Source organism: Lygodium microphyllum, chromosome 20, assembly GCF_053477565.2.
Source record: "Lygodium microphyllum isolate KBCC chromosome 20, Lygodium_microphyllum_v1.1.10, whole genome shotgun sequence".
In the NCBI taxonomy this organism is placed as follows: Eukaryota; Viridiplantae; Streptophyta; class Polypodiopsida; order Schizaeales; family Lygodiaceae; genus Lygodium; species Lygodium microphyllum.
The window spans coordinates 114,822,799-114,850,451 of NC_141154.1; the positions used below are offsets into that span (position 1 = coordinate 114,822,799).

Below are 27,653 nucleotides of genomic sequence, written 5' to 3' on the forward strand. Positions count from 1 at the left end.
CATCAATTGATACATTGACAGCAGCATGGCAGAACAGCGGCCTCACCATCCTCTAAGCAAAGCCCAACACCTCAAGTACAAATCCCAAGAAATCCTGTCATAAGCTTTTTCAAAGTCTATGTTAATTAACACATACTTCCCTTCCTGACTAAGTGCACAGTTAATAGTGGTAACCAGATTGAGGGTTGGGTCCTGGAACTTTCCTGTGTACAAAACCACACTGCCGTGGATAAGTTAATTCAGGGAAAGAATTTTTTTCTGTGGGCTAATGCCTTTGGCATGACTTGATAAGCAGTGTTTAGCATAGTCAGTGACCTCCAATCGCTTGGCTTCATCCTTACAGTCAACTTGGTGATAACTTTGATAATGCCAATGTACACATTCGCAAAGACTTCTCTCTCTAAAGCTATCCAACAGCCAGCATAAATTCTATCCCAACACATCCCAAAAGGTTTGGAAGAACTCCATGGGAAGCCCATCTGGTCCTGGTGACTCAGTGAGTTCTACTTTTCATCTTCTATACCACAAACTCCAGCTCTTCCTCTGTGAATGGCCTATCTAGCATCAGCTGCTTCTCCATTGGCACTCTAGCATGCACATACTCCAACAGTCCATCTTTTTTCTTTTCCAGACTAATTCGCCATCATCTGGGGTTCTGGTGCCAAGCCCATGTTGCTTAAGAGGTACTTGTCAAAGACTGCAATTTGAGCATCATCTCTGCAAAGATGCCCTTCATCTTCTATGCTCTCCTTTTACCTGCTTCTTAGCATGACAAACTAGAATTGATGTGGAGCTTCTTCCTGCATCAGCTTCTTCTCCATTGGCACTCTAGCATGCACATATTCCAACAGTTCATCTTTTTTCTTTTCCAGACTAATTCACCCTCATCAGGGGTTCTGGTGCCAAGCCCATGTTGCTTAGGAGGTACTTGTCAAAGACTGCAATTTGAGTATCATCTCCGCAAAGATGCCCCTCTTCATCTTCTATCCATATGATGCTCTCTTTTTACCTGCTTCTTAGCATGCCAAACTAGAATTGATGTGGAGCTTCTCCCTGCATCTCCCACTTGAGCTGGAGCTGCACTCAAGCGGCTTCAGCTCTGCGATGCTCCTGACCTTTTATGAATTTTTCTGTTATATATAACACCTAGTATAGGATGGGATCACCTGCATGCTCCGCTGACACAAGGAGAATATTGCTGCCCTCTGGCTGCTGCATTCCATGTTGCCTGCCTAGGCTGCTCTACAGTAATCCTGCTCCTGCAGAAAGGTGACATTAAGTTTAATTGAGGGAGGGCCCCCTTGATTACCAACATAGTTGGCAATTGCAAATTCCATAAAGATTGGGGAATAATCAGATTTGGACATACCCATGGGGGTTTCATAGCTCACTTCAGGCCCTAGCCACTATCCTTCTTTACATGGATTCTATATGTCCCATACCCTCGTTCCCTCCTCTATCATGCAATCATAGCCATAAGACCTGTCTTCTTCAACTGCAGTCATGTTCCAATTGCCTGCAAGGAACATGTGGCTGTTTCCTAGTTGCCCTCCTATGCACGCCTCCAACACACAGTCCCTCCAGACATTTGGAACATAGACGAAGACCACAGTCAGCTTCTCACCTTCTACATTGAAGTTAATTACAGCTATGGCTCTGCTTTCATCAAGCCATTCCTGCAGTGTTTCTAACTCGTTCTTGCATAATGAATGGTATATCCTCTTCCTCGTATTCCTGCCTCCACAGAATGCTGATATCTCAGATGGACCTCCTTTCTTCCAGCTCATCCCCAACCGTCACAACTATAGAGCAATCAAGTCATGTTTCATTCTTCTTACCTCCTTTTCTTGCTGCAAAATCCTCTTAGATCCTTCGGCCAGTGCTCCAATCTCCCCTTCCAGCCAGGCTGGTGGCACTGGAACTGGACCCAGACCAGGCAGCCATGGAGAAGTGCAGCTTCTGGAGAGAAGCTGGTGATCCAATGTACCATGTACACCAGGTTGCCTATAAACCCAACCAGGCTACCCAAAACATACTCCCTCTCTACTCTCGAGCCAAGAGGTGCAAGGAAAAAACATCTGCCCACAAAGCGATATTGTCACAGAGATGCTTTGAGTCGGTATGTGAAAGTGAGCCATTTCATGAACTCATTGCGTATTATGCATCGCTGTTTTTAAGTTTTGACTGTGAGAATGCCACTGGAGCTCAGAGGACTTTAGTCTTTCTTGCCTTCAATGGTGTTGCTTTTGCACTTGTCATTGTGAAGCTCAAGACTGATGCATAGCTCCTGCTCAATAGCTTCCATGGAAACTTGGTTGCCACGCACAACTGCTACGTAATTGACTTCCATCCCATCCCTTTCTCCTTTCTGCAGATAACCAACAACACCCCTCACATCATCAACTCCTGCTTGGTCTAGCTCGCTTTGTGCAGATCGTCTCTATGTACCCTCCTACATGTGTTTGATGGAGTGGGTGGCTACCAAATGGCAACGTCCACATTTCTCTTTATTGAGGTTTTAATGCTTTGACTGCCATTAGCTCACTCACAAGCTTCCCTAATTCTCCTCACCTCTGCTCCTCCCTTGTTTCTTCTAGGGTAACAGTTGCATTGAGCAAAAACAACACTAGATAATCATACAGATTGACACATAAATACAAGAACAAAGTCGTGCAGAAACTAGATTACAAATCATTGCACAGTGGTCTAAGGCCTCTTTAAAGCGAAAATTTTGGGTTGCGCATACTCTCACTCAATTGATACAAGATTAAAAGGCAATCCCATCCCACATTGAATGGTCTGATAATATCACCAACCAAAGGCACTTCTATGTAAAAAGAAAGGCCACATTATTTACTTTCTTTAAGCAGAAATGGCACTACCAAATCATATTTCTCTTCTGAATGTGTTGCTAATTTTTGGAATAGAGTTTATCATGAAGCCTATTCCATGTGCATTGTGTATGTGCACGTAAGAGGGAGGTGTTGTATTAATGCCTACGAAAGGGTAAAATGGCCTATGAGACCTGAACATATAGTAGACCTGAATGACATCTCATCAAAGTACATCCAATTTTGTTGAAGTATGATCAAACGGTAGATCGTATGGGACAATGGTTGCATGAAGAAAGATGTAAAAGAACACATGCATACATACATTACATTTCTGTGTATCTATACATAAATGTGTAACACTTCCAACATAAAATATACTTGAAATAAGGCAATCAAAATCATGAATTTCAAAAATTATAGGTCTTTATTAGCCATTGGGAAAGTTTCATACCCTTCGCTCTTCCACAGTTTTTGCCATTGACCGAAACTTTTGTATTATATAATGTTTTCTAGTTGTTGTTTTCAGGCACTAGACCTTGATCACAATGCTTCTCAGGTACAAATTAATCAAGTTTGCCTCCTACTCCTGAGGCTTTTTTGTGCTGACTTTCTGTAGACTTTCATCTCAAAATTTTCATCAACCCATCACAATTGAGTGGTTCATTCTCACATTTGTATCCATGCTTAAACAGCCCTTCTGTATAAATCATGCCTCTGCAACCCTCAGCCTTCTAAATGCAAGGCTTGCCTTGTATTTTGACAAGCAAACCCTCCATCAGCATGTATGACTCCACCCTTCTACACCCAAGTCCAGCAGCAAAGCATGTTTCCTTGGTTCAAAAACCAGCATTTGCTTGAGCTTCCATACTTTCAAGGTCTGACTGAGATAACAAGGTCTTCCTAGGTCCATTGCCTGACTTGTCATATGGTTGGGCCATTTTCCTCAAGAACTGAAAACCAACAGAAGAAGATCAGTATAACAAAACAAACTTTTGCAGGAACCATGAATAACAGAAAGATCACAGCCATTTGACCTCTAGACCTACCTCGCGTGCTATATGAAGAGACATATCAGTGCTCAAGTTCAGATGTGCATCCTTCAAGTGTGCCAATATCCACCCTGGCAGCTTTGAGCGCTTATCATGTCGATTATATCTGTACAAGAAAAGGTACACAGAGCAAAGCAGTATTGCTATAAGAAAACCTTGATTGTTCTAAATGCAAATAACCACAGATGCCTAGTTTATGACATTTTATCTCATACAACATAGTGTGCTTCTTTTGTTTTTCCAGGAATAAATATCAAAACTCATAATAGTGATGCCCTATGCAACAAATGCAAATCCATTTAGTACCAAGCCTAAAGTAGCAATACCCGACTTCTTATCCGGCAGTAAACCATGGCCTATGAGATCAATATGACTTAAGACACTATGCAAAAGATGACTGAAAACTTGCATTCCACCCACTTCAGATCTTGCAGGAGCTTCCTACACTTTCTGTCCCATCAACAAAGACTTTTGACACTTTTGAAAGCGAGTTCAAATGTTGGGGTTTAATACATGATGGAAACCCAAGACAAATGAAGTGGACAGCAAAACCAAAGTGAAAGTTGAGCACTAGGACAGCAACGGGGCAGCAGAGAACTAATTGAGATGAAATTAAAAATGCCCTGCATAAACAGATGCATGCAGCAGGAAAGTTTCAACCTACACTGTCCAACCATAAAGTTGACAATGTTGGTCAGCCCATAAATGAACACCAAAATAAAACTGGACACACCCCATCTAAGCAACGTTTCTAGGAAGCCAAAAGAGAACCCAAGTGTCCTGAGGTCAAAAGGAAAGAGAAATGAGGAAACAAGAGCCCCTCTCAAAATGGAAAACATGGAGGTCCAAATCTGCCTCTGTACAATCGCTCAAGGCTGCTCAATGGAAGGGCCTCCATAAAATCTGCAAGGCTATCCCAGGCAGGATGTATTCCAATATAGAGCTGTCAACTCAGCAATCTACTGTCGGACCAAGTTGTAGCAGTGGTCCTCAAATGGAAGACAGGATCCTGTGCCAAGGCAATCCTGCAGTAAGTCAGTAGATGACTATGGGCATCTGTGCTGCACATGCCCGACTGCTGGCAAATGTATAAGAGCTCTAAAGTAGCATCACAATGGTCTGCAGACAACCCTGCAATTGGGGGTTGCTTCAAGCTCAACCAACAAACGAGGCCAGTTCCAAGAGAGAAGTGATGTTCTGTATATGATCTCTCACCAGCTCCAGAGGATCTATTTAAAACTCTAGAACAGTGCCTCTATGCTAACAAATGGCAAGATGTGAAGTGCCTCTAAGGTAGGTGAGCATCCACATAGGTGGTCTCAAACTCTTGAAGAGCAATCCTCTAAAATAAAAAGAAAGGAATGGGAGAGGCTAGATAGATCAAAGATGGGTGCATGAAGAACAAGGGCAGGAGGTCCTCCTCAATAGGAAGAGAGAGGGTTGTGTTGCAAGGATGGGAAAGTGGAGAGATGAAGACCAGTCCCCTTTGAAGATTGCTCATTAAAACAACATCATTCATAACAAGCAAATGTGTCTCCAGATCCCAAAACTAGTAGGCCTTCAAAGCATTGTAGCTGATGAAGATGTTGTTGAGCTAAAACAAGCTGTTCAGCTAATTAGCATTCTTAAAACAGCCCCAAAACACACTTAATTAATGAAAAACCCTTAAAAGGCCTAAAAAGGGGAGCAGTCCGAGAGAGTTTCAGTGGTCCCCCAAAAGCCCTAATTCTTTGGGGCACCCTTCAACATCTATAAATAGACAGGCTACCCCCATTCAGTATTATTCCCATCTGTGCAAGTTTCACACCCTTGAGTGCAGATTCCAGCCATCAATCTACCTCTATGTGGCTGTCCAACCTTCGAGACTACTATCACCTCTCCATCAGCCCTTGCAATGCCTTGGCACCTTCCTCCAAGCTGTCGCCCACTGTTTGGCGCCTTCCTCCAAGCTGTGTTTGGCATCTTCCAGCCATCGCCAACATCTTCATCAACTCCTGCTACTTGTGTTTGGTGTCTCTTCCTCCAGGCGACAGGTGCTGGTGCTCCTCCTCATCCAAGCGACATCCACAGTTTGCGTTTACACTCATCTGGGGGCCACCTTCCATCTCCACAGCTTCTTCTACTTGCGTATGGTGCTCTAGGCCCTTCTAGCATCATCGTTTTGCAAACTACACACTCCAACTAGTGGTCACAGACTTGGGATCTGTTTCTAGTGGACGTCACTCTCCGACACACTGCTCTGCCCTTGAGTATCTATATACTCTTACATTCATTTGCAGTATTCATTCACTTTAGAGTTGTGTTCTTCTTTCCCTTCTTCCGTTTGTGTTTGAGTTTCTGTGTTTGAGTTGAGTTTTGCATTTAGGGTTTGAGTTTTTCTTTTTGTGTCTATACCTGTCTCTTTATGTTTCTGTTGTGGTCGTACACTCTATGTTTCCTTAGTGCAAACCCTAGCAGTCTTCTTCACATGGTATCACAGCCAATGCTCTTGTAAAGAGTATCTTGCGGATATTGTAGAGAGGTAGTCTTTGTGCGAGGTACACAATGTGACTCGTAATTGAATCACAATGTCCCAGACACATTCTCCAGTTCCTATGATGTCCTATCAAGCTTCTCCATCACTGGAGGCCCTAAGGCAGCATTATGGACTTGATGAGGAGGACAACACTCCACTTTCACCTTCGCATTCTTTTTCTACTCCTATTCTAGATTTCACTAATATGACAGAGGAGAACTTTGAGGAGTATTATCATAACAAGTACAATAATGTTTACACCCCTCCTACAAGCTTTGCTACCACATTCAAACCGGTTGGTGGGGCTAGCCACCTCTTCGATCATGGAGGATATTCAGCATTTGGAGCATCTGGCGATCCATCTTCTTCATTTCAACTAGGTCCAATGTTAGATTTGTACAACCCTTTTGAGTTGAATGAATCAAAACCCTCATATGTTTCTTCTTTTGAGGTGCAAGATCCAACTAGCTTTGCGTATGTAAACTTTAATAGAGGAGGCTCACGAAGCAGACAAAATTCAAGTACATCTACAACTTCTATTTCATTTGAGCATGTAACACACACTTTTCACTTCCTTCCCATCCCACCCTCTTCTACCTCGACCCTTGATCATCCCTCTTCATCCTTTCAAAATCTCGGATTACACTCCACATCCGCTTCACACACACTAGGGGTTGGATCTTCCATCTCCGCTCCTAGCACCTTCTCTTTCTCTACCCCATTCTCTACCTCTTTGCACCATGATACTTCATTAGGGGGAACGCCACCCTTTAACACAGTGCCTCTCACCTTTCTGCAAAGGAGCACACCCATAGCTCCCGGGGCGGCTTTGATGGGCATCCCCCTCACAACTCCCACATTCACCTCTCACATGACCACTCAGACGCAAAGGATTCCATCCTCGGCTTATGGTGTGTCATCCCACTTACCTTGGGTTACACCTACGAAAGGGTTTTCATCTTCTACTTCACGTGTTCCCATCCCACCTCCACCCTGGGCTACTCATACGGCTACCATATCCATGCCTAGTCAGCCCATCCCAACCTATGGATCCACCTTGCACACTACCCGAATGTTTGGTGGGCACTCTGGGGCCCATTCCCAAGTGCACTCCACTCCCCCATCTTACCCCCATTACACTTTTTCATACTACCAATCTCCAAGCACTACCACTCCTGTTGCAACGGCCAAGAATGCCTTCACAGATAAGACTCGTTTTAACAGGTCGAATTTCACCATTTGGTCGAATTTCATGCAACAAGTGCTTGAGTCTCAAGGCCTTTGGAACCTCGTCATTGGTCTAGAGCCTATGCCAGACCCTCGACTAGCTTATTTTAACTACATCCATCAATGGAGAGCCTGCAATGCCACAACCAATGTTGAGCTGATGTAGTGATTGCTTCCTGAGTTTCACTCTCAGTTATAGCACTTCCCACTCATGTCAGAGCGTTGGAATCACATTCTCGACCGCTATGCGGTCCAAGATCGTACTCGACACATAAATCTCGACTTTGAGCTTCAAGAGTTCTCTATTAAGGAAGGGGATGATCTGAAAGTCAAGCTCGCTGAGTATAGGCGGTTACTCGCCAAGTTCGCCACTATTGGCTCTCCAAAGTCAGACGACGATGAGGTTACATTCTTCTTGAATAAGTTGCTCAAAAAATACTTCAATTTCATTCAGCACATCATTTCACAGTCTCAATTGCCAACCTTCTACGAGTTTGAGTGCCAATTCTTGCATTACGCAAGGCTGCATAATCAAATCCACAAGAAATCCTCACCACAGTCTTATTCCGAGCAGAGGGGGTTAATTGCCTCTTCTTTGGGAGGCAAAACCAACAATGGCAAGATGCGAAGGCAAGCCAATCAAAGGGTGACTCCTCTTCCTCAGATGGAACCCAAGAATCTAGACCTATCTGGCAGTAACTCCCTAAGAAAAACCGGTTTTGCACAAATTGCCAGAGAGCAGACCATATGGACGAGAAGTGTCGCTCCAAGGCCCAAGGTCTTCCACTTAAAAAGCCTCAACAGACCGCTGCAACTGCACAGGCTAGTGGAGCTACGCCTTCCACTCCTGCTTCATCTGCTCCTTCAGCACCCGTTGTTGCTACTGGACATGTGGCCCGAGCACAATCTCAACAGACAGTCTCTTTCACTACTCCTAAGGGACTGGCTAATTGGTCTGCAGGTCCCGATCCCATTGCATTTCATGCATCCATCTCACCTTCTCCACCTCGTTTCCCTTGGCAGAGCCTTACTACTTGACGTACGTGATGGTAGACACCTTAGACTAGCATGTCTCTAGGTCCTTTAGGATACCCTAGGTCAGTCTAGAATCCATTTTTCACACTCTTAGAGTCAGGCCCATAAGATTCATTGTCCTTAGCTTTTCCATTTTTAAGTCTTCCGCTGCATTTACTAACACACATACATATTCATTGCATTGTCTTTTCAGTTAGATTTTCTCTTTGTTATGTTTTGCTTTGATCCATCTCACCACTCACCTCTATGTTTACAAATTCTCATCTCATTTACAAGGTTTTGTCTTTCAATGTAGGGCTAACTTGCAGCTTGCTTTGGTCCTACCTAGGCTAGAGACGTAGGGACGTGCACCATTCCTTTCATGGTTTCATCATCCTAGGAGTGCTTCCTCTTCTTCCAACATGGCGATTTCCCATCTCGAGGCAGATTGTGCAACATCTCTCTTGATGCTATCATGGCGGTGACTTCTACCTTGCTCTTCCAGTGAGGTGCTTCATCCACTTCATCTTCTTCCCTTCCTTACGGTTCTCAACACCAAACGAAGACCGACATCAGGCTCCTCTTCCTTCTTCGGCATTTACATCCAGGTTGAGAGGGGGTTCCTACCCTTCTTGGTATTCTACAAGCTTCAGCACTTTGTCTTCGACATTAGCTTCTCCCCCCTGTTGTATCTTCCCCTTTGCATTGCATGATTTTATCATCTTTGTACTAGGGCGCTTGTGCAAGTGAACAATTTTTCCACAAGGGACATTGTCCAAGTGGCACCTACTACATGAGCATTCTTCAACATGTAGCATACTTTGTATCTCATTGTGCAAAGCACCACTTGAGCAGATCCTAAGTTGTTTCCACCGGCGGCTGTTGACACCACTCACCATACTCCCTCATCATATTTTCCCTCGTCATCGACATCCTTGAGTGGATGGGTAAGCTTGTACTATTTTGTGATGTGTCGGTTGTACCCTCCCTACTCGCATCTTTTAAATCATTGTTACTCAATCGGCCACATCCCATAAAATTTAACTCGCTTTTTTTTTTTTAAGTTCAATGTGGTTCCATCCGCCTTTGTAGGTCTTGGTACGCCACTCTTTTGTCCGATGCCCTGTCCTCTCTAGGGTGACTACTTGGACTCCCTTGGTAAGATAACCATCGCCTCTGTAGTCTTGGCAAGCCACTGGGCAGCCGACGTGTACCCTTTGTCCAATGCCCTGACTGCTTTGAGGTGAAACGCCTTGGATTAAGTAAAAATCTAACTAGCTAGCCTAACCTTTTGGCTCCATTTTTGGGCTTGAGAGGGAGTGTTGAGCTAGAACACACTTTTCAGCCGATTAGTATTCTTAAAACAGCCCCGAAATACACTTAATTAATAAAAAACCCTAAAAAGGGGAGCGGTCCGAGAGAGTTTCAATGGTCCCCCAAAAACCCTAATTCTTTGGGGCACCCTCAGATGGACGTCACTCTCTGAGGCACTGCTCTGTCCTTGAGTATCTGTACACTCTTACATTCATTTGTAGTATTCATTCACTTCAGAGTTGTGTTCTTATTTCCCTTCTTCTATTTGTGTTTGAGTTTTGAGTTTTGCTTTCTATGTCTGTGTCTGTCTCTTTGTGTTTCTGTCGTGGTCGTTCACTCTGTGTTTCCTCAGTGCAAACCCTAGCAGTTTTCTTCACAGATGTGCTGTTTGGACAAAGGCCAACTTGCACCCCTTTCCATCTACAACATGCACAAGGCACTATAACCAAAACAGCGTGGATGAGAAAGACCACCATATACTTATAGGCTTCCTATTGAGTGATGACTTGGAGGGCTTCAAAAGGTATACGGCTAAGCAAATAGATTGCCATGAAAATGAGCCCTATCTTAAAGGAGTGATAAAGCTCTTTCCTATACAACATGGAGAAGACTATCACCACAACAATTTATTTCTCCTGCTCAACAACCCCATTCAGAAAAGGATGTAAGGAATGGAGAAGTGGGGCTTCATACTACACATGCTTTGGAAAAACTCACCCACCATTATCGATGTGGGTACTCCTTGTCTACCTACCTCAATCTCATTTGAGACTAAACACTTTGCGAAATAGAAAAATATTCTCGACTCGAGGGATAAAAAATAGACCCCACTCAAGAGGAAGAATCAATTAGTAGAAAAAAATCAAGCGAACCAGCACAAAAAGACAAGTGAAAAGGATCAAGTGCACCTCAAGCATGAAAGCTATCTATTGACAAAATGAAGTACAATGTTGCTTGCTCTCTAAGCAAGCCTTACAAATGCCATCATCTTCCTCAGTGGAGATAAGCCTCAAACAATGGACTTGCAAAAACGTATACTCAAGCAAGAGAAAGAGAGATGACCATACCTACATTACCAAAACATAGATAGATTTAGCAACAAGGCCATAAGACTTGAGAATTGGTAAATAGATCCTCTTCCTCAATTGGAGAGATGTAGGAAGTGAGTGCACTTCTCTCTCAAGATTGAGAAGGGGCCACCTTAGTCCCCAAGAACCTTGTACCCATAAACTGAGTCCCTCCAAAGCTATCCTAATCTCGTGCTACCACTATCCTAGAAACTATTTTTCCTTACATAATTGTAGGTTCCACCAAAGCATACTCCAAGATTTACAAAAAAACCATTTATTCATTGTTTTCGATGTGTTACTAGAGGATCTACAAGGGCTTGAGTTTTCAACGTACTAAGAGCTCCAAATTACCAGTCCTAGAATCAACACAGATCCTTTATTCCCAGTAAATGCCAGTAAAAACCTTCCACATCTTTTGAGAGGAGGGGCATCAACCATAGGGCAGTAGTGCATTAACTTGAAAACAAAATGAATTGAAAACAAGTATGGCATCTTGCAATATTATTTTATGATTGCTAAAAAGCTTTACAAATTGTCAACCACCCAATTGACCAAGATCAAATATGGACTTTTATAGTCACCAAACAATGCCCCACTGCAAACTCTAATATTGGTGGGCACTATGAATCAGTCCCAAATTTACCAATGATTCTTCAATGCATAGTCATCAAACTCAATCTTGCTTTACTCTAGTGCATTTGCCCACTATTTCTCTCACCAACATTGACAATTCACACGACAAAATATCCCAAATGCACTTTGAGAGATGCACACATGCATCACTAAGTATACCTCCCTAGTTGAAAACCTCTTTCCCCTAGTTTAAAACTGTAAAAAGTCCCTTCATAAAAAGACACATTTCCTATTTTGGCCCCTCTTGAAAGAAACTTTTGAAACATGTTTGAAATGCTTCGTTTCTAAAATTTATGGCTGCTATGTGAAAGACCTTACAAAAGCATCCATCTCTCATCTTAAAGTTGGCCAAAGGAAGTTATCTATTGCTTCCAATGGAGCATTTATAACTCATTGCCCAGTTTCAACTACTTTGTGACACATAGACCTATTAGTTTGGTACATATCATGGGTATTTAAGCCATTGGCAGCTTCTTTTTCAACGGGCAGACTAATCCTCTCAAGTCTCGCTCCTATGATCCACTTGGGCATTGCTCCATTGTTGCCTCTTTATAAGCAGTCTTCCACTCTCATTGTATCACATCATCTGGAGAGGGGGAGACTCTAGGAATTGTCAATCACATTGTCTGCCGGTTACACCAGTAGTATTGTACCTTATTCTTATGCTTTCATCAATAGATACTATTGCATGCCCATGATGTTGAGAAACCCTTCACATGCACTTTGCGTTCTACGTTTTGTGTTTAGGGTTTTGTGTTTTGCGTTTAGGGTTTCACAGTGGACAACCCCAAAAAGGGGTTGGGCGCCCACAATGGGGCACCACCCTAGACAGTCGGCACCCTCCCTCCAGGCGCCACCCTAGACAATCTCTTGCCTATTTATAGGCTGCCTCTGTCACTCATTCTTCATGGTTGATTCATTCAATCCGTCACCTCCTCTCTCCAACCTCCCCACTACCCTCACACCCCTTCACGAGGACATTGCAGTTCATGGTTCGTGGTTGTCTTCATTATCTTCCTTGTGCTATGGCACCCTTGTTCCCTTTATCACATTCACTCCAAGATTCAGATCTTCATCATTCCATTCATCAGAGTTTCTTCTCTCTTTTCTTCTCATCTCAGTGTTTGCCGAGTTCACTTTGTGTTCCTCCCCACAAACCCTAGTGTCTCGCTGGTACGTCGTCTTTTGACATGGTATCAAAGTTAGATCTGCTCAAACAGTGGCAAAGATCCTCCACTCCAGTGAAGGCAAAGACAGGTGGTGGGTTTGGCATCCACTTCTCTTCTTCTTCCGCAACATCAACACCCTAACTGGCGGTTGCTCCCTCTTGCATTTGCTGTTTTCCAACTTGCGTTCAGGGCTGCTGCTGCCACCTCCACTTCTCCTTTGATGCGTTTACTGCTGGCAAACCTTCTGCTGCACCTGGTAGTATTCCAGCGCCTACTGTCTGCTGCTGGTGGCTCAGCTAGACTGCTAGTGGCTCCTCCTTGCTGCTGGCGGCTCAGCCAAACTGCTAGCAGCTATTCTCTGCAACCTAGCAGCTGTTCTCTGCAACCCAACGGCTCAGCCAGATTGCTGGCAAACTGTTGTACCCTGCGTTTTTCTATTGGTTGCAACCTCTTGCTACTAGTAGCATCCTCCCACTGGCAATTCACTTCCAACCCTTGCACTGCCCTCACATCCCTTCATGCGGACATTGCATTTCATGGTTCGTGGTTGACCTCTTTCTTCTTCAGCAACTTCTTCTTCTTCGACTTCTTGGTCTGCTCCATTGAGAAGCAGTGACTGTTGCCCATCAATCTGAGCCCCACCCTTCACCTACGCCTACTCAGGTTCAAGAGGCCATCTCTAGGAGTTCTTCACCGCCCCAGATACCTTCTTTGGCACAGCCGGCGGCACTTTCTTCATCCTCAAACATTTGGGAGTCCGTGATCCATGAGTTTTTGGATTCCCTATCTTCCTTAGAGGGGGATTCACAGGGGGATAATCTTTCTTTGCCCTCCGAGGGGGCATCTACATCTACTGCAACTTCAGAGGGGGCTCCTATTCCTCCAATTTCAAAGGGAGTCCCCACCCACCGCTCAATCCTTCGCACACCCTAGCAGAGGCATTTTACCTTCTTTCTCTACCCTTGGATGGGGTGGCTTCCTTCCAACGGTCATCTCGCCTATTGATACCCAAGATCTCAAGGATCTACCTAGATCGAGACCTTGGAAGTTCAGTCGTGACTTGGTGACGAGGCCTTCGTATTCCTTCTTGCATGGATGCACGGAGCTAGTGGCTTCTCTCTCGAGGTTGAGTTTCACATTCTCCAGTTCACTATGTCTACTGTTCTTTATTGCAAGTTACCTTTCAAGGGGAAATCTTGGATCTTAGGGATCCTCTACATCTTCTTTCTCCTCTTTTTCTTGCCTCGGTCACTTGATCAGCATGGAGCCAACTCTCGAGATCAAGTACGGGCATATCCTTATGGTTCTCAGCACCACAAAAAATTCGACATTCCTCCTATGCATTGCATGTTTTCATCATCTTTGTACTAGGGCACTTGGGCAAGTGAACAATTTCCCCACGAGGGATACTGCCCAAGTGGCACCTGCTGCATGAGCATTCTTCAACATGTAGCATTCCATCTCCACCTCACTCTTCTCTTTTTCTCATTTTTGGGCTTGAGAGAGAGTGTTGAGAAACCATTCACATGCAGTTTGTGTTGTATGTTTTGCGTTTACGATTTCGCGTTTTGTGTTTAGGGTTTCACATTGAAAAGCCCCAAAAAGGGGTTGGCTGCACCCTAAGCAGTCTCTTGCCTATTTATAGGCTGCCTCTATCACTCATTCTTCACAGTTGATTCATTCAGTCCGTCACCTCTTCTCTCCAGCCTCTCCACTACCCTCACAACCCTTCAGGAGGACATTGCGGTTCGTGGTTTGTGGTTCGTGGCTGTCCTCAACATCTTCCTTGTGCTAAGGCACCCTTGTTCTCTTGTATCACATTCACTTCCATGATTCAGATCTTCATCATTCCATTCATCAGAGTTTCTTCTCTTCTCAGTGTTTGCCAAGCTCACTCTGTGTTCCTCCCCGCAAACCCTATTGTCTCGCTGGTACGTCATCTTTTGACACATGATTCATTCTTGAGGTCGTTGTTCTCATTCTCTGTTCATTGTGCTGTGTTCTTGCTTTGTGTTTCTTGCTTCCACTTCTATTGTCCACTCTCACACAACCATACTTCAAAAGACTCCATTCCTATAAGAGTATAGAGCACATCTCACTGACCATCAAACAGTTCATCAAAGACCCTTGCAAACTGGAACTCTAACACGCCAATATTTGCTCATCATGTATCTGAACAGCATCATGGTGTTCCCACATGCATTGCACTAGATGTCTTTCAGCTTGTTACATGCTGCGATTTCTTGGTGCACCCACTTGGTACCATGCTAGTTGCAATATTTGCAACACCCATAACAAGGATTTCAAAACTATCCCCAAGTCTTCACATACCAAATAGCCTCACAAGATCTTTGAACTTCCCATACGTTCCACTTTGCAACCCTAGTTGCATGCCCGTGTTACCATACATGACATATGCATTCCTGAATAGACTTTGAATAGTGTATCCTCCGTTTTTTGCATGTCTGGAGACTGTTCACTGAAAGGCATACAAAAAGGCGGCTGCCCATGAGTCTTAACAAACTCCCTACACTATGAATGCTTCTTTGTCCTATTAGGCACAGAAGAAGCTTGCATAAGTTCAGCAAAGGAAAGATTCTAAGTAACTATCCTAGAGTACCCACTACACTAGCCAGCCATGCTTCGAATAATGCCTCTGTTTGCATAGGTTCAGCAAAGGAAAGATTCTAAGTAACTATCCTAGAGTACCCACTACACTAGCCAGCCATGCTTCGAATAATGCCTCTGCTTGCACTACATTTCAAGCCTCTTTAGGCTCTCTTAACTAAGAGACATTCACATCCAATGCATTTGCAGCTTGTTGACCCATTACATTCTGACCATCAGCAGATGCATCATCACACAATCATAGCCTTTCCTTTTAGGATTCTTGTTCGTCATCCTATACATCATGTACTCAGTAACTTAAACTTTGTGATTACACTCCAGACAATCAAATGCTCGCATCCTGAAAGAGATGGTGATGTGTCCCAGCCGCAGAACCATGAATTCGGCCTTAAATATGAACCAAAGCACAGTGATGCATTAACTTCCAAACACAATGATTTGAAAATAGTAAATCAGTAAATTAAAGAATCATGAATAGGAGAGCTACAATGCCTGTACTATCTATTTGTATGGCAATCTGAACTCTACAACCTTCTCCAGCAGCTGCACATAGGCACAAAATATATCAGCGATACTCCTCAGGGCTGAAGCCAATTTTCGTGCATAAATTGAAGGACCATGACACATGTTCTGCGGCTCAAGTGCAAATGATCTCTTTCGAGGATGCCATGAATCCCATGCACCTTCCCTAATTTGGTCTTAACTTGCCATCTTGCAGTTGAAGGACTGTTCTGTTGTGGAGCTGCTGAGCTAACCTCCTTCAATAGTACCCAACAGCAGACACAGTGAGTGTGACAGCTAATCAAGGTTAAGATGCACTTTGATGGTGTCTAAGCACTTCTGATCACCAAGCATGTGGTACAGCGACGACCAATGGAGGCTGATGCCTTTTTGGACTGTACAAAGAAACTTGGCAAATAATCTTAAGACTAATTGAGACCTAAATTTTTTTATAGCTTATCAGAGATGGCAAGGGCCAAAATATTCACTATGAGGGTACTGTTCCTAGTAGACTGAACAATGTTACAAGGAATTTCCAAAATAAGGCACGTTAGGATTCTTTTTACCATCTAGACAATGTCTTAAACTAAGAAGCATATTAAAATGGTGCTTACAAATTGGAATCTTTTCCACAGCTCATGCTTAATCAAGTTCACTTAGAGGTAACTATCAGCGTTATCTTTAATCATTAACTATCAGTAATAACTTCAAACCATCATTTGAAGATCCAAAAACAAGATACCACCAAAATCTTTACCTAAATAGAAGAGGATAAAAACACCATTTGAAATAAAGAAAATTCATGCAACCCACCTCTTATCAGCAAAAATCATCATCCCATAGTCAGCCTTAGAACGAATGACACGTCCAACACATTGAGCAGCTTGTCTCTATAGTAGAAGATGAAGCAAACATTAGATACAAATCTGCATACAATAGACTTTCTTCATGATCCAGCACAACAGCAAAACAAATTCCAGATACCACGGCATCAAATGTAAGAAAGTCCCCCTCTTTGATTTGGAAGGTCTCCCTCAGATACTCCAAGCGAGCTATGAGAATTCTGCATTTGAGACAGATTTTGAGCTTCTGTATACATATTGTGACACTGTTTGTTACAGTTTGTATGTGATGGAAAGAGGATAGAGCTAATTGTTCTATGCTGTAATCTGACAAAGTAGCACAAGCTATTCATTCATTCCATTCAGTTTAGACAGGTTCTGCAAAAGTACAGGAAAGTCATTGACATTCCCAAAATTGTTCAAATAAAACTTACACGCTCATAGCAGAAGGAATGATCAGTCTTCTAAGCTCTACAATAAAATGAAAGAAGCGTCAATTGTACCTGCTTAATGTATATTGAAAAGGGACCCCAAACATAATCACCAACCGTCCATAGTGACGATCAAAATCAATACCCTCTGCTACTTTGCCCCTGCAAGATGAGTTAGCAGAAGAAGGCTATGAAAACAAATTAATGAAAGAATGAGATGAGAACTCTGTTCATGAATGCATAACACACAGATGCCATTGAAAAGAGATAGAACCATAAAGAATTTTAGCATGAGATTCATGCTGCACGTAACCCGTCTAATTATGCTGCATTAGCAGGAATGTATGCTTCTCTGTTTTATCTCAAGAATGATAAGGCCTGAAAGGAAAATCTGTCAAGCTTTATAGCACAGACCAAGACTCTTAGCTACTTCATTTTATAACTACAACACGCTAGTCAATAATGAGCATTGGATGACAACAATTGCACAAATCTATAAAAACAAGTAATCATTAAATAAGGGGATTTCCTGGAGGTGTTTTGCTTATAACAATGGACAGAGGTTACCTGAAGATTGAAAGAAAGAAAGCTTCTAATTCCTGTACTCAAGGAACACCCTCTGATGTATGCCACATTTACTTGCTGCCACAGACTCTTTGCACAGGCTATTGATGCAGCTGATTGCTAGAGCCTAGATTTCCTCGAACTCGCTTGTGAAGAAAAACTTTTGTGGACCATATGACAGGGCTATGCTTGGGCCCTGAATACATGACGGGGTAATTTCATAACCAATGGTTTGAGAGTGAGCAATTTGCATGTCATAATGGTATGTGCAGTTTTGGTAGAGGTATCTGAGATATACAACTAGAGGCAGTTTTGTGCGGGAAGTACAGCATTGCCAAAAAGCAATTTTTGGAACATGAGAGTCACTTTTTTAAAAAATTGTATGTTCCTTTCTGTCTCTCAGAGATTCAGATGCAACCTCTGATTCTACTTCCATTTTGCTGCTAGCAGGACTGGTTGCTTCACAATCAGATGTAACCTTTAACTCTACTTGGATTTTGCTGCTTGCAAGGAATGGTTACTCCAGTAGAATTTGTCTATAAGATGCCCCCAACCAAAAAGAAAAGAACCTATAAATGAACACCCTTCTACCTGAAAAACCAAGATACAACTACAATACACAGCCCAGACAAAAAATTGTAAGGGAAAACAGGTTGATTTCCGAGGCTGGCTGCTCTCAAGAGAGAAAGTCCTGTACAATGGGCTACGTGAAGATCCATCGGAGCAGTGTACTGCCAATATATGTGAGAATGTGAACCCCTCTCAATGATCCCTGTGTCTGCCTACACCTCTCCTACACCCATAAGCTTTAAGATATGTACTTTGGCTATGTACTATGATCAATAAGCCAAGTTTATCATGATCAACCACAGCCCTCACTCTCTATCTTGGATTTTTGGTTAAGTCGAATCCATGAATTGTCCCAAAAAGAATGGGCCACCATCCAAGACTGCAGAAGAACAATTCTTTTCCTTGACAAGAGGAGAAAAGATGGCAAACCAGCTCATCTTGGGAGGTCATGTGTTGTGAACAAAAACTGTGGAATGGGGTATTGAACGTCTAACTTCATCATGTCACATATATGAGCCCTAAGAGCCTGCCACTTTATCTAAGAACCGCAACTATCCCAAAAAATACCCATTGCCAATGTACTTGGAGCACTGAGGATACATAAGATATGCCCAGCACATGCCTTGAGGTTAGAGTGACAAAGCACTTAAGATTAAGTCTCCATTATCATCTCCTTTTCCAGCAAACGAATGCTTTTATAATGCACTGGGGTATACTCTTCCCAACTCTTTAATTACATTTGGCTCTTTCTTTTTACAAATTTGCCTGTGACTCTTTCTTGTTACACTGTTGCAGAGTGTGTATAATGTTGGTAACATGCGTGGGAATTTTATGAATCATGGCTTACGGATTGCCCAAGACAATATCATGGCTTATTACATTTGTGTCCAATTCACTAAAAGCCTACAGAATCATGAAGAAAAAAACAAATTGCCCAAGACAATCACAAGAAAGAAGCATGTGAAGAAAGAAGAGGAAACTATAGGACATGCAATGTGATATTGGATCTTTATAAGGCGGCATCAAAACATTGAAGAACCTTGACTGCACAAAAACATGTTTCCAAACAAGGATAAAAAAAGAAAAATATTTCAATACTTTTGTACCGAATTACAGATGAGATGTGTTTCATTGCAACTATCCATGATATGACATCAGTCAGATGTCAGATTTTACTTCTCATGCAGGATCTGTATATAGTACATAAAGGTTTCAAGCAATAGAAACATGATCTAGATACAAGCACTGATTACAAGAACAGTTTCACAGCATGCATTGCCATGCAAAACCACCACTTAAACAATCAGAGGACCTGGCAACAGAGAAGAATACTGCACCACGGCCACAATCGCAAGCCCTCCTATAATTATCAAGGGCAAGTGTTGTCTCAACCACATCTTGAGTCTCTATAAAAACCAGCTTGTGCTGCATGATATCCTGTTGGATGAAGATTTAGAACAAGATAACATGGCCATTGCAAACGGACACATACACTCTCACCTTCATCTACATACCATCAAAGAAATTCCCTGAACAGCTTATTTGAGAAAGCAGTAACAGAGACTATAATGTATTCCAAATTGAACAAGCTAGTTTTGTCATCATGTGACCCAAATTGACTGAAGGAATTGAAAATATAGTGCAAATATTCAATCTCATTTATGTGTGCACCCAATCAGTTTGAGGTACAAGGATGTGACAGCAAATAGAACAATATTACAAGGTCCACTTGAAATGTATGAAACAAAACAGGTTCCATAGGTGCTAATGAAAGGTTTTGAAATGGTATAAAAACTTGCAAGGAATATTTTGTACAAATCCAATATCTCAGTAATGAAAGCAGGTTACAAGTTCATAAAGTAAAAGTTGCAAGTTTCTATAAAATATTTAAATACTCAATTTTCCAGTGACAAGTCAGTTTTTGAACTTTAGATTCAGCCTCTGTAATAGCTTTGTCATGCCTAGAGTAGTAGACCATCCATACGACAAGAAGTAGAGAGGCTATGATATTGATCCTAAATGCCTATGAGAATTTCATGTAAGCATGCCTAGGAGAACATATAACCTGAGAAGAAGCTCATATTTTTACATACAACACAGTATGAAGGGGTCTCTCCTCAAGAATATCAGTCTCTCTTTGCACTTGACAATCTTAGTAGGACTCATCCCCCTCCTACTCAAGAATCGAGCAATACAAGAACAGAACATCAGCTTCTACACTATGTTCAAGACAATCTTTAACATTTAAAACAAAGAGCCCATGTACCACATCTGCTACTACAATTCTATGAGAAAGCTTTCATTACAATCCTTTTTTGCAGAGCTCATCAGAAGGTAAATGATATATCTCACACAGGTACTGGGGCTATGGTCAAGACTGTACACAAAGAAACAGAAAATCTGTAAATTTAAGAAGAATCAAAAACTAGTATTAGATTATATTTCTCCCCATGAGGGAGTGTTAAATGCCTGGAAACACCTCTTGGAGGGATGCAAAACAGTGAAACGTGTATTGCCCAACCTGAGACACGTTTCAAAACAACCTTGTTATAAAAACAATCAAGACATGAACTGACTGCTCCCCTGGCTGCCAACCCTGCAGCTTCCCAGAACCAGCATGCAACTCCCTCTCCCTTCCCTTCATGCTGTCTTCCACCCATCCAACCCCCCAACCCACCCATTTCACACTGCCCTCCTCCTCTCCACACCTGTGGCATCCCCCCTTCCCATCACACCTCCCCTCCTCCTTTCTGCTCCCCCTCCCCCCCCCAAAAAAAAAAACCTCTTGTGGCTGTTGTTCAGCACAAGCTGCCAGATCAGCCGTCACCCTTGCCTGCTGTTGACCTAAGCAGCAGACATATTCTCTTGCTGTCAGCCCCCTTCTGTAACCTGCCCTTTCCAATTGGAAAATACACATCCAAGCCCAAACTTCGTCCATGCCCAACCTCACTTTTAAATTCCTAACCTCTTTGAACCTGAAAGTCTTGAAGGAGATATTCAATATCCCTGACCAAGATCTGTCCTACGTTCCCTCTAGCACTCGTCCATGATAACTTTTGCCAATGTCTCCCATTGCCAAAGCTAGGATTATCTGTCATCTTGGCACACATCTAACTTGATCTCATATGTGCACCTTACATGTGCACAACTTAATGTCCCAACTTAAGTGTCCAAAGAGAGTTAAAAATCCACATCCCTATGACATTAATCTTTCTGTTCAATGGATTTGATGTTTGTCATGAAGTCCACATGTTCTAGTGACTCCAAGCATTGGACTAGTGTGTCAAGTATGAAGTTCATGATAGGATGTACAACACAATGTGTTCATATGGTCTCGCATCAAGGAACCTTAAGGATGTGGTAAAATGTAATGGAGGAATCTTGGTGTCACAATGGTCTATTCATGGAGCTTGTATGGCTACAAGAGACACATGTTGGCTAGCTTGTCTACTCCATAGTGTTTCTATTATTTGCTTATTCACCTACTCCAAGTGAGGGTGTTGAAAGTGGTCTTTTCACAAGTTCTCACAGTTCTAACACCCTAATTTATGGGTGGCCTCGTACAGTTATTTAATTATTGAAAAACCCACTTTTGATACAATTTCTCTACTTTTGTTTACAAAAGGAGGGAGTGTAACCATAGTCATTAGTCTTGTACTTGCAAATTATTGGTATGAACAGAGAAAGTTTCTAGAGTGTGCGACTTGGCACCAAACATTGTACACTTGATTCTCATAGTGGATTCCTATTCCCGTTACAATTTGTGCATAGCCATGTTCATTTTTTCATTGTCATTTACCACTTTTCTAACATATGGCTAACCAAAGCTTATAAAAGCACAATAATCAATGCACTTTAGGCTGATGAATTTGATGGATTGAAGCTCAACTACACACACACTCACAATGAACAGGAACAGTGAACAACGAGAGAGAGAGAGAGAGAGAGAGAGGTGTGTGAGCATTTCAAACATTCTTGTGACACGTTGAGTGCGAAAGCTGGAAAAAAGAAAAGGAAAAAAAAAAGAAGAAAGAAAAGAGAGAGAGAGAGAGAGAGAGAGAGAGAGAGAGAGAGAGAGAGAGACCCATTCACAGCATTCATTCATTCACTTCAGAGTTCTTCTCTAATCGTGTTTTTGTGTTGGTGTTTGAGTTCTCTATGTTTCCCTCATAGTTGTACACTCAATGCTTTCTTTTGCAAGCCCTAGCATATCTCTACATAATATTAGAGCCAATGCTATTCTAAAGAGTTGCTTGAGGCTGTCGCGGAGTTGCTTAGTTTGTTCTTGATTACACACTAAGTCATGTGCTAATTCATGAGGCTCAAACCACTCCATTTTTGGATCCTCTAATGTTTTCTCATATTGCTCCTGCAATGGAGGCTTTGTTGAGGCATTATGGTCTTGATATGGAGGACAATGCTCAATCTACTAACCTTTCTTCTAGGGATCTTTCACAAAGCCCCAACTCTTCTTCGTTTCATATTCCTTCACAAGGTGCATCTTAGTTTGAGCATTCTACTGATGAGACTGATCATCTCTCGATTGAGTAAAACTATCCACTGGGAACACAACCTTCAAGTTATTTACAAACAATCCCAATGGCAAGTTTATACCATTGATTTTGGTGTGAGTTTGAATTCTGATTATGTCTATATTGCTCTTGGATTATATAGGGACAAGTTGCAAGTCACCATGGAGACTTGGATTGGTACCAATCTAGAGTAGAATTAAACTCTATGAGTAGAGATGTTCTGTAGGGTAATCCTTTATCTTCTATTTTATTTGAGTCCGAGTTTGGTGCTTCACATTCACCTTCACCTTTCTAGCCCTTCCCTCCCACTTTCACTTCAGACTTAGATTCCTTTACATTGGAGACCTAGATTGGTACCAATCTGGAGTAGAAGAAAACTCTATGAGTAGAGATGTTCCACAAGGTAATCCTTTACCTTCTATCTTTGAGTCTGCATTTGGTACTTCACATTCACCCTCACTTTTCTAGCCCTTACCTCCCACTTTCACTTCATACTTATATTCCTCTACATTCAATCTAGAACCCTACTTTATACCTATCATAGATTATCCTATTTTAGCTCATATTGTCTTGGATGTACATTTAGGTTTTAGGCCATCACTAGACACTCATAGGTTTACCACTTTGCACTCTAGTGCTTTGTTGCTTGGAATGCCACTCACGCACTAAGCACCTCTTGTAGATCCACAATTGTGTCACTCTTTGTCCTCTAGTCTTGTTGTGTTGGGGAATTCCCCCTTCTACACACCTCTTGGATTGCTCAATCACATGAACCCTCTTCTTGTATTAATGAGAATTCTCCTTCATTAAAGGAAGCACGGAGTGGACAGGAATCACCTAGCCATTTAGACCCAGCCCAACCCTCCTTGATTGATCCTGGACATGGATCACGTTCCAATGCTAACACTCAATCTCCTCCTTTGAAGGAAAAAGGAAGTGGTAAAATCCAAACCTCAAAAAGACCCTACTGGCATTACTTGCCTAAAAGGAAAAGGTTTTGTACATTTTGCCAAATATCCGGCCATGTAGATGACAATTGTCGCTCAAAGGCAAAGCATATTAGACCCATACCCAAAATCACACTATCCATAACTAAGGGTATTTTATCCACACTGAAGCCGAATCCAATCCCCGTTCCCAAACTAACCTCGGCACCTTTCGGCAGTGGTAGCACCACTCCAAGACAGTTGGGAGGGGGCCTTGCCAAGGGCAATAGCGCAGTTTCTCCACCCCCTAGTATCCATGTTCAGTGGACTAGCCACTGCTGCAGTAGATCCTGAATCTCTGCCTCAGTCTTTGCCTCATGGCATCTTTGACTGGTTCAGTCATTATCTCCCACTAGGCTAGTATCTTAGGAACCTTAGGCTAGTTAGACTCCATTTCCTTTAGTCTTACCCGTATTTTTTCAAGTCTCCACTGCATTCTCCACTCACTTAGCTTTCTTTTTCATTTAGCACAGCATGTTGGAATTGTATGGATGTCTGGCTACTAAGTAAAACACAAAATGTCCAGCTTTGAATTCCGAGATTGCACCCTGCAACTCCCGATCCTGTCCAGTCTTCCCTTGCATGTATATGCTCTCAAACCAGCACCTGTGGGTATGATGACTGGAAAGTCCTGGTTCCAGGACTGGTCTGCTGTTGTAGACTAGGACTGAACAGCTACAATTTGATCAGACCCTAATGTAACAGCTCCAATACCAACTCTTACCTGTGACCCAAGTGGCTGGGTCACAGATTTGCAAAGAGACCCATCGGAACACATGCTCAATGATACACACTAGAACAACACTCAGGCAGAAAAAGGGAAGATGCCCAAATGTTAAGCTGATATAGAAGGAATCACACATTAAAGTACATCTATAAATGTTCTATCCTCAAGTATACATCTGAAGAAAACACAAGTGTGGGTGACACTGAGGTTACCACCTGATAAGCTAATACTCAAGCCAAACTAATAACTCAATTAGGCTGGATCTGATAAGGGGAAAACACCCTAGAGAAGAAGGAAAAATGCGCCACATGGCATGCCTGCTATAGAACAATAAAGGCTGACACCCACCCGAGCTGCTCTATAGTGACAACAGGTGAAGGAACTAGCCAAGCTAGTGACCAATCATTACATCCCAGTGCCAGATGGAAATCTGATGCTACTCAAGGAGAGCCCTCAGAGTCATGTTGTGATCATGTCAGTTGCAATCTTTGGTACCATAACAATATACACACAATCCATTACTTATCGTGTGTGTACTATGGATGATAATCAAACTAGATCCTTTGCTTAATATCTACTGGAAGAGTGCTACAGACAGATGACCTACCAATGACAGTAATGGCAGCAATCCTCCTAATAGACTACCTACCAATGGCCAAAATGGCAGTAATCCTCCTAATAATCTCCTACATAAAACCAGAATGTTAAGCCAAGAAGGAGCTACTGAAATCCAAAGAGAAATTCATGCAACCCTATGGATTGACATCAAACTGAGAAAACTTTCAGAGGTAATCCTGATAATGAAGATCTCGGCATCAAAAAGATCAACCATACTGCAAAGAATGAGGAAGTTGTATTAACATCCTCAATATGCCTCAGATACGTCTGGGTCAAGAATACAGTGCATCATCTAGATTACAATCTGATGTGTGCTCTATGGCAAGAGGCTATAATTTAAAAGAAGACAGACACCCAATCAAAGAAACACTCTACTAAGCTGTTCTTAGAAGCACACCTTCAAGATACCCATTTCATTCCAGCTATTCACAATACCATCCATATATGAATAGCTGACAAAAAAGCACACCACTCCATCAGGAACAGCAGCAACCATCTCCAGTAAAAGCCGACCATAATTTCGAACTACACCAGGATCACTCCGCATGTCAAACTTTGTGCTAACAGGAAGCTGGTCACTGAAATATAGATGTTAGTGTGAGGCAATTTCATAAAAAGAAAACTGAAGTAGTTCTCCAATGTCAATATTAAGCATTCAAAATATGGATTCCTATGGAGCATAATTTATCACACAAAAAGCAAAAGGAAAAATAGCCACATTTGTCAACTTTCACTTGCTTCAATCACCATGTCTACACTCTTCAAGGTACTAAATCAGCCCCAATACAATGTTCACTGCCATCTATTACATCTGCCAATACCACCCAACAATAACTTTTAATATAGATGTTTGCTATCACGAGTCCACTAATGACATATTTTAGATTATTGTGACAAAGTAGTGTTTGTAAACATCCTTCTACAAAGCAGGCCACTAAATCATAGCACATATATGAATACCCACCAATAGCATTTCCTACATTCAGGCATCAATAGCACACAGCAAATGCCAGCTGCCCATTAACTAGCAAAGGTTCGTGCCTATGGACGTGCAAGCTTTGGCCAAGCAAACAAGGTAAACTAAGCATTTATAGCTCGACTGTTCTTTCAAAAGCTCTCAAAATTTAAATGCCGACTGGCAATTGTGATTAGCTACAAGCACATCCTCTTCACAAGCCGAGGTGCAGCTTTGCCCGAATGTGAGCTCAAAGAAGCAAAGAGAGTTATTGTTCAAGGGTTTCACAGATTGTCTCATTTTGCATCCCGATTGTGCATCTCTTGAGAGTCATAAATGCTATGCAACAATACATTGGTGAGGTACATCAGGCCATGGATAGGCTGAATGAGAAGTTACAAGAGTTGGCACCCAATGAGGGGCATTATGAGAAGATTCATCATTCAGTTGTGCAAAGGTGGAACTACTATACCTCACACATGCATAAAGAAGATTTTCTTGTGGATCATAAGCACCAAGGCAACAGTTAAGAGAATGACATAGAGGTGATGGATGCTCAAAGGTTGATAGTGACTCATCTAGGGCCAGCTCAAGGAACTAGATAGAAGGTTATACACGTGCATAAAGAATCTTTTCTTATGGATCCTAAGCACCAAGGCAACAATCAAGAGAATGACATAGAGGAGATGGATGCTCAAAGGTTGATAGTGACTCATCTAGGGCCAACTCCTGTGATGGTAAAACCTAAGGCAAAGGCATCAATGGTCTTAATGAACATGGTGCATTTACATGAAGACACTAAAACATTATACACTTGATTCATCGCATAATATTATGCATCCATATTTGCCCATGTCTCCTTCAAGAGCTCCAATTGAGCCTCTATGGATGCTTTCTCCTTTTGAAGCTCTTGTGTACGTAATGACATAGAGGTGATGAAGCTATGTCTCTCGAAGCCTAGTTGTGGGTCGGTCAAAATGAAAAGAATGATTGCAGAATGCCAGCAAATCATATCCTCTACTTTCCTCATCATATCTATATCATCTCCTGTGAGGCCTCTCATGTACTCCATGAAGCCCTCCTCTAACTCGTCGCTAGTGTACTACTCGTCGCTGCACCAAAGAGAATGCAAGATATGTGTGACATGGATTGGTTTATGGAACCAATCTTATTGTACATTCCACATTGCACGAATCTCATCAACCCTTTAGAGCGATGGATGATGAATCATAGATAAAATAAGTTAAAAAACTTAGAAGTTAGAATAATGATCGATCATCAAGGAGTCGTAAACACTAAAGTTAAACAAAAACTCACTTGTCTTGGGGCAAAAAGTTGTTACGAAGCAAAGCCTTGCCAATTTTATCCATATACTCATATAGAAGGCCCAAAGTACTCCCCTCCATATTAGTGATGTGCAATACAGTGTAAATAAGAGTGAGACTTTTCACCAATGCCTCTGCCTCAACCCACC

General features: G+C 42.3%; 1 protein-coding gene across 3 annotated transcripts in view; it reads right to left on the minus strand.

Annotated features, from left to right (window-relative positions):
* Nucleotides 1-3,218: 3,218 nt before the first annotated feature.
* UVH6 (RAD3-like DNA-binding helicase protein) overlaps nucleotides 3,219-27,653 on the minus strand; it is a 66,733-nt gene continuing 42,298 nt past the window's right edge. The window contains exons 5-11 of one of the 3 annotated variants that reach the window (XM_087660874.1): nucleotides 25,622-25,802; nucleotides 19,674-19,798; nucleotides 17,300-17,389; nucleotides 16,939-17,017; nucleotides 16,768-16,844; nucleotides 3,881-3,989; nucleotides 3,219-3,784 (exon numbers count right to left, since the gene is read on the minus strand). In XM_087660874.1, the coding sequence (XP_087517000.1) occupies nucleotides 3,671-3,784; nucleotides 3,881-3,989; nucleotides 16,768-16,844; nucleotides 16,939-17,017; nucleotides 17,300-17,389; nucleotides 19,674-19,798; nucleotides 25,622-25,802 (775 nt within the window). In that variant the 3' untranslated portion in view covers nucleotides 3,219-3,670. Of the gene's footprint in view, nucleotides 3,785-3,880; nucleotides 3,990-16,767; nucleotides 16,845-16,938; nucleotides 17,175-17,299; nucleotides 17,390-19,673; nucleotides 19,799-25,621; nucleotides 25,803-27,653 lie in introns of those variants that run through there. The other 2 variants (XR_015687562.1, XR_015687563.1) reach the window with 2 other exon arrangements.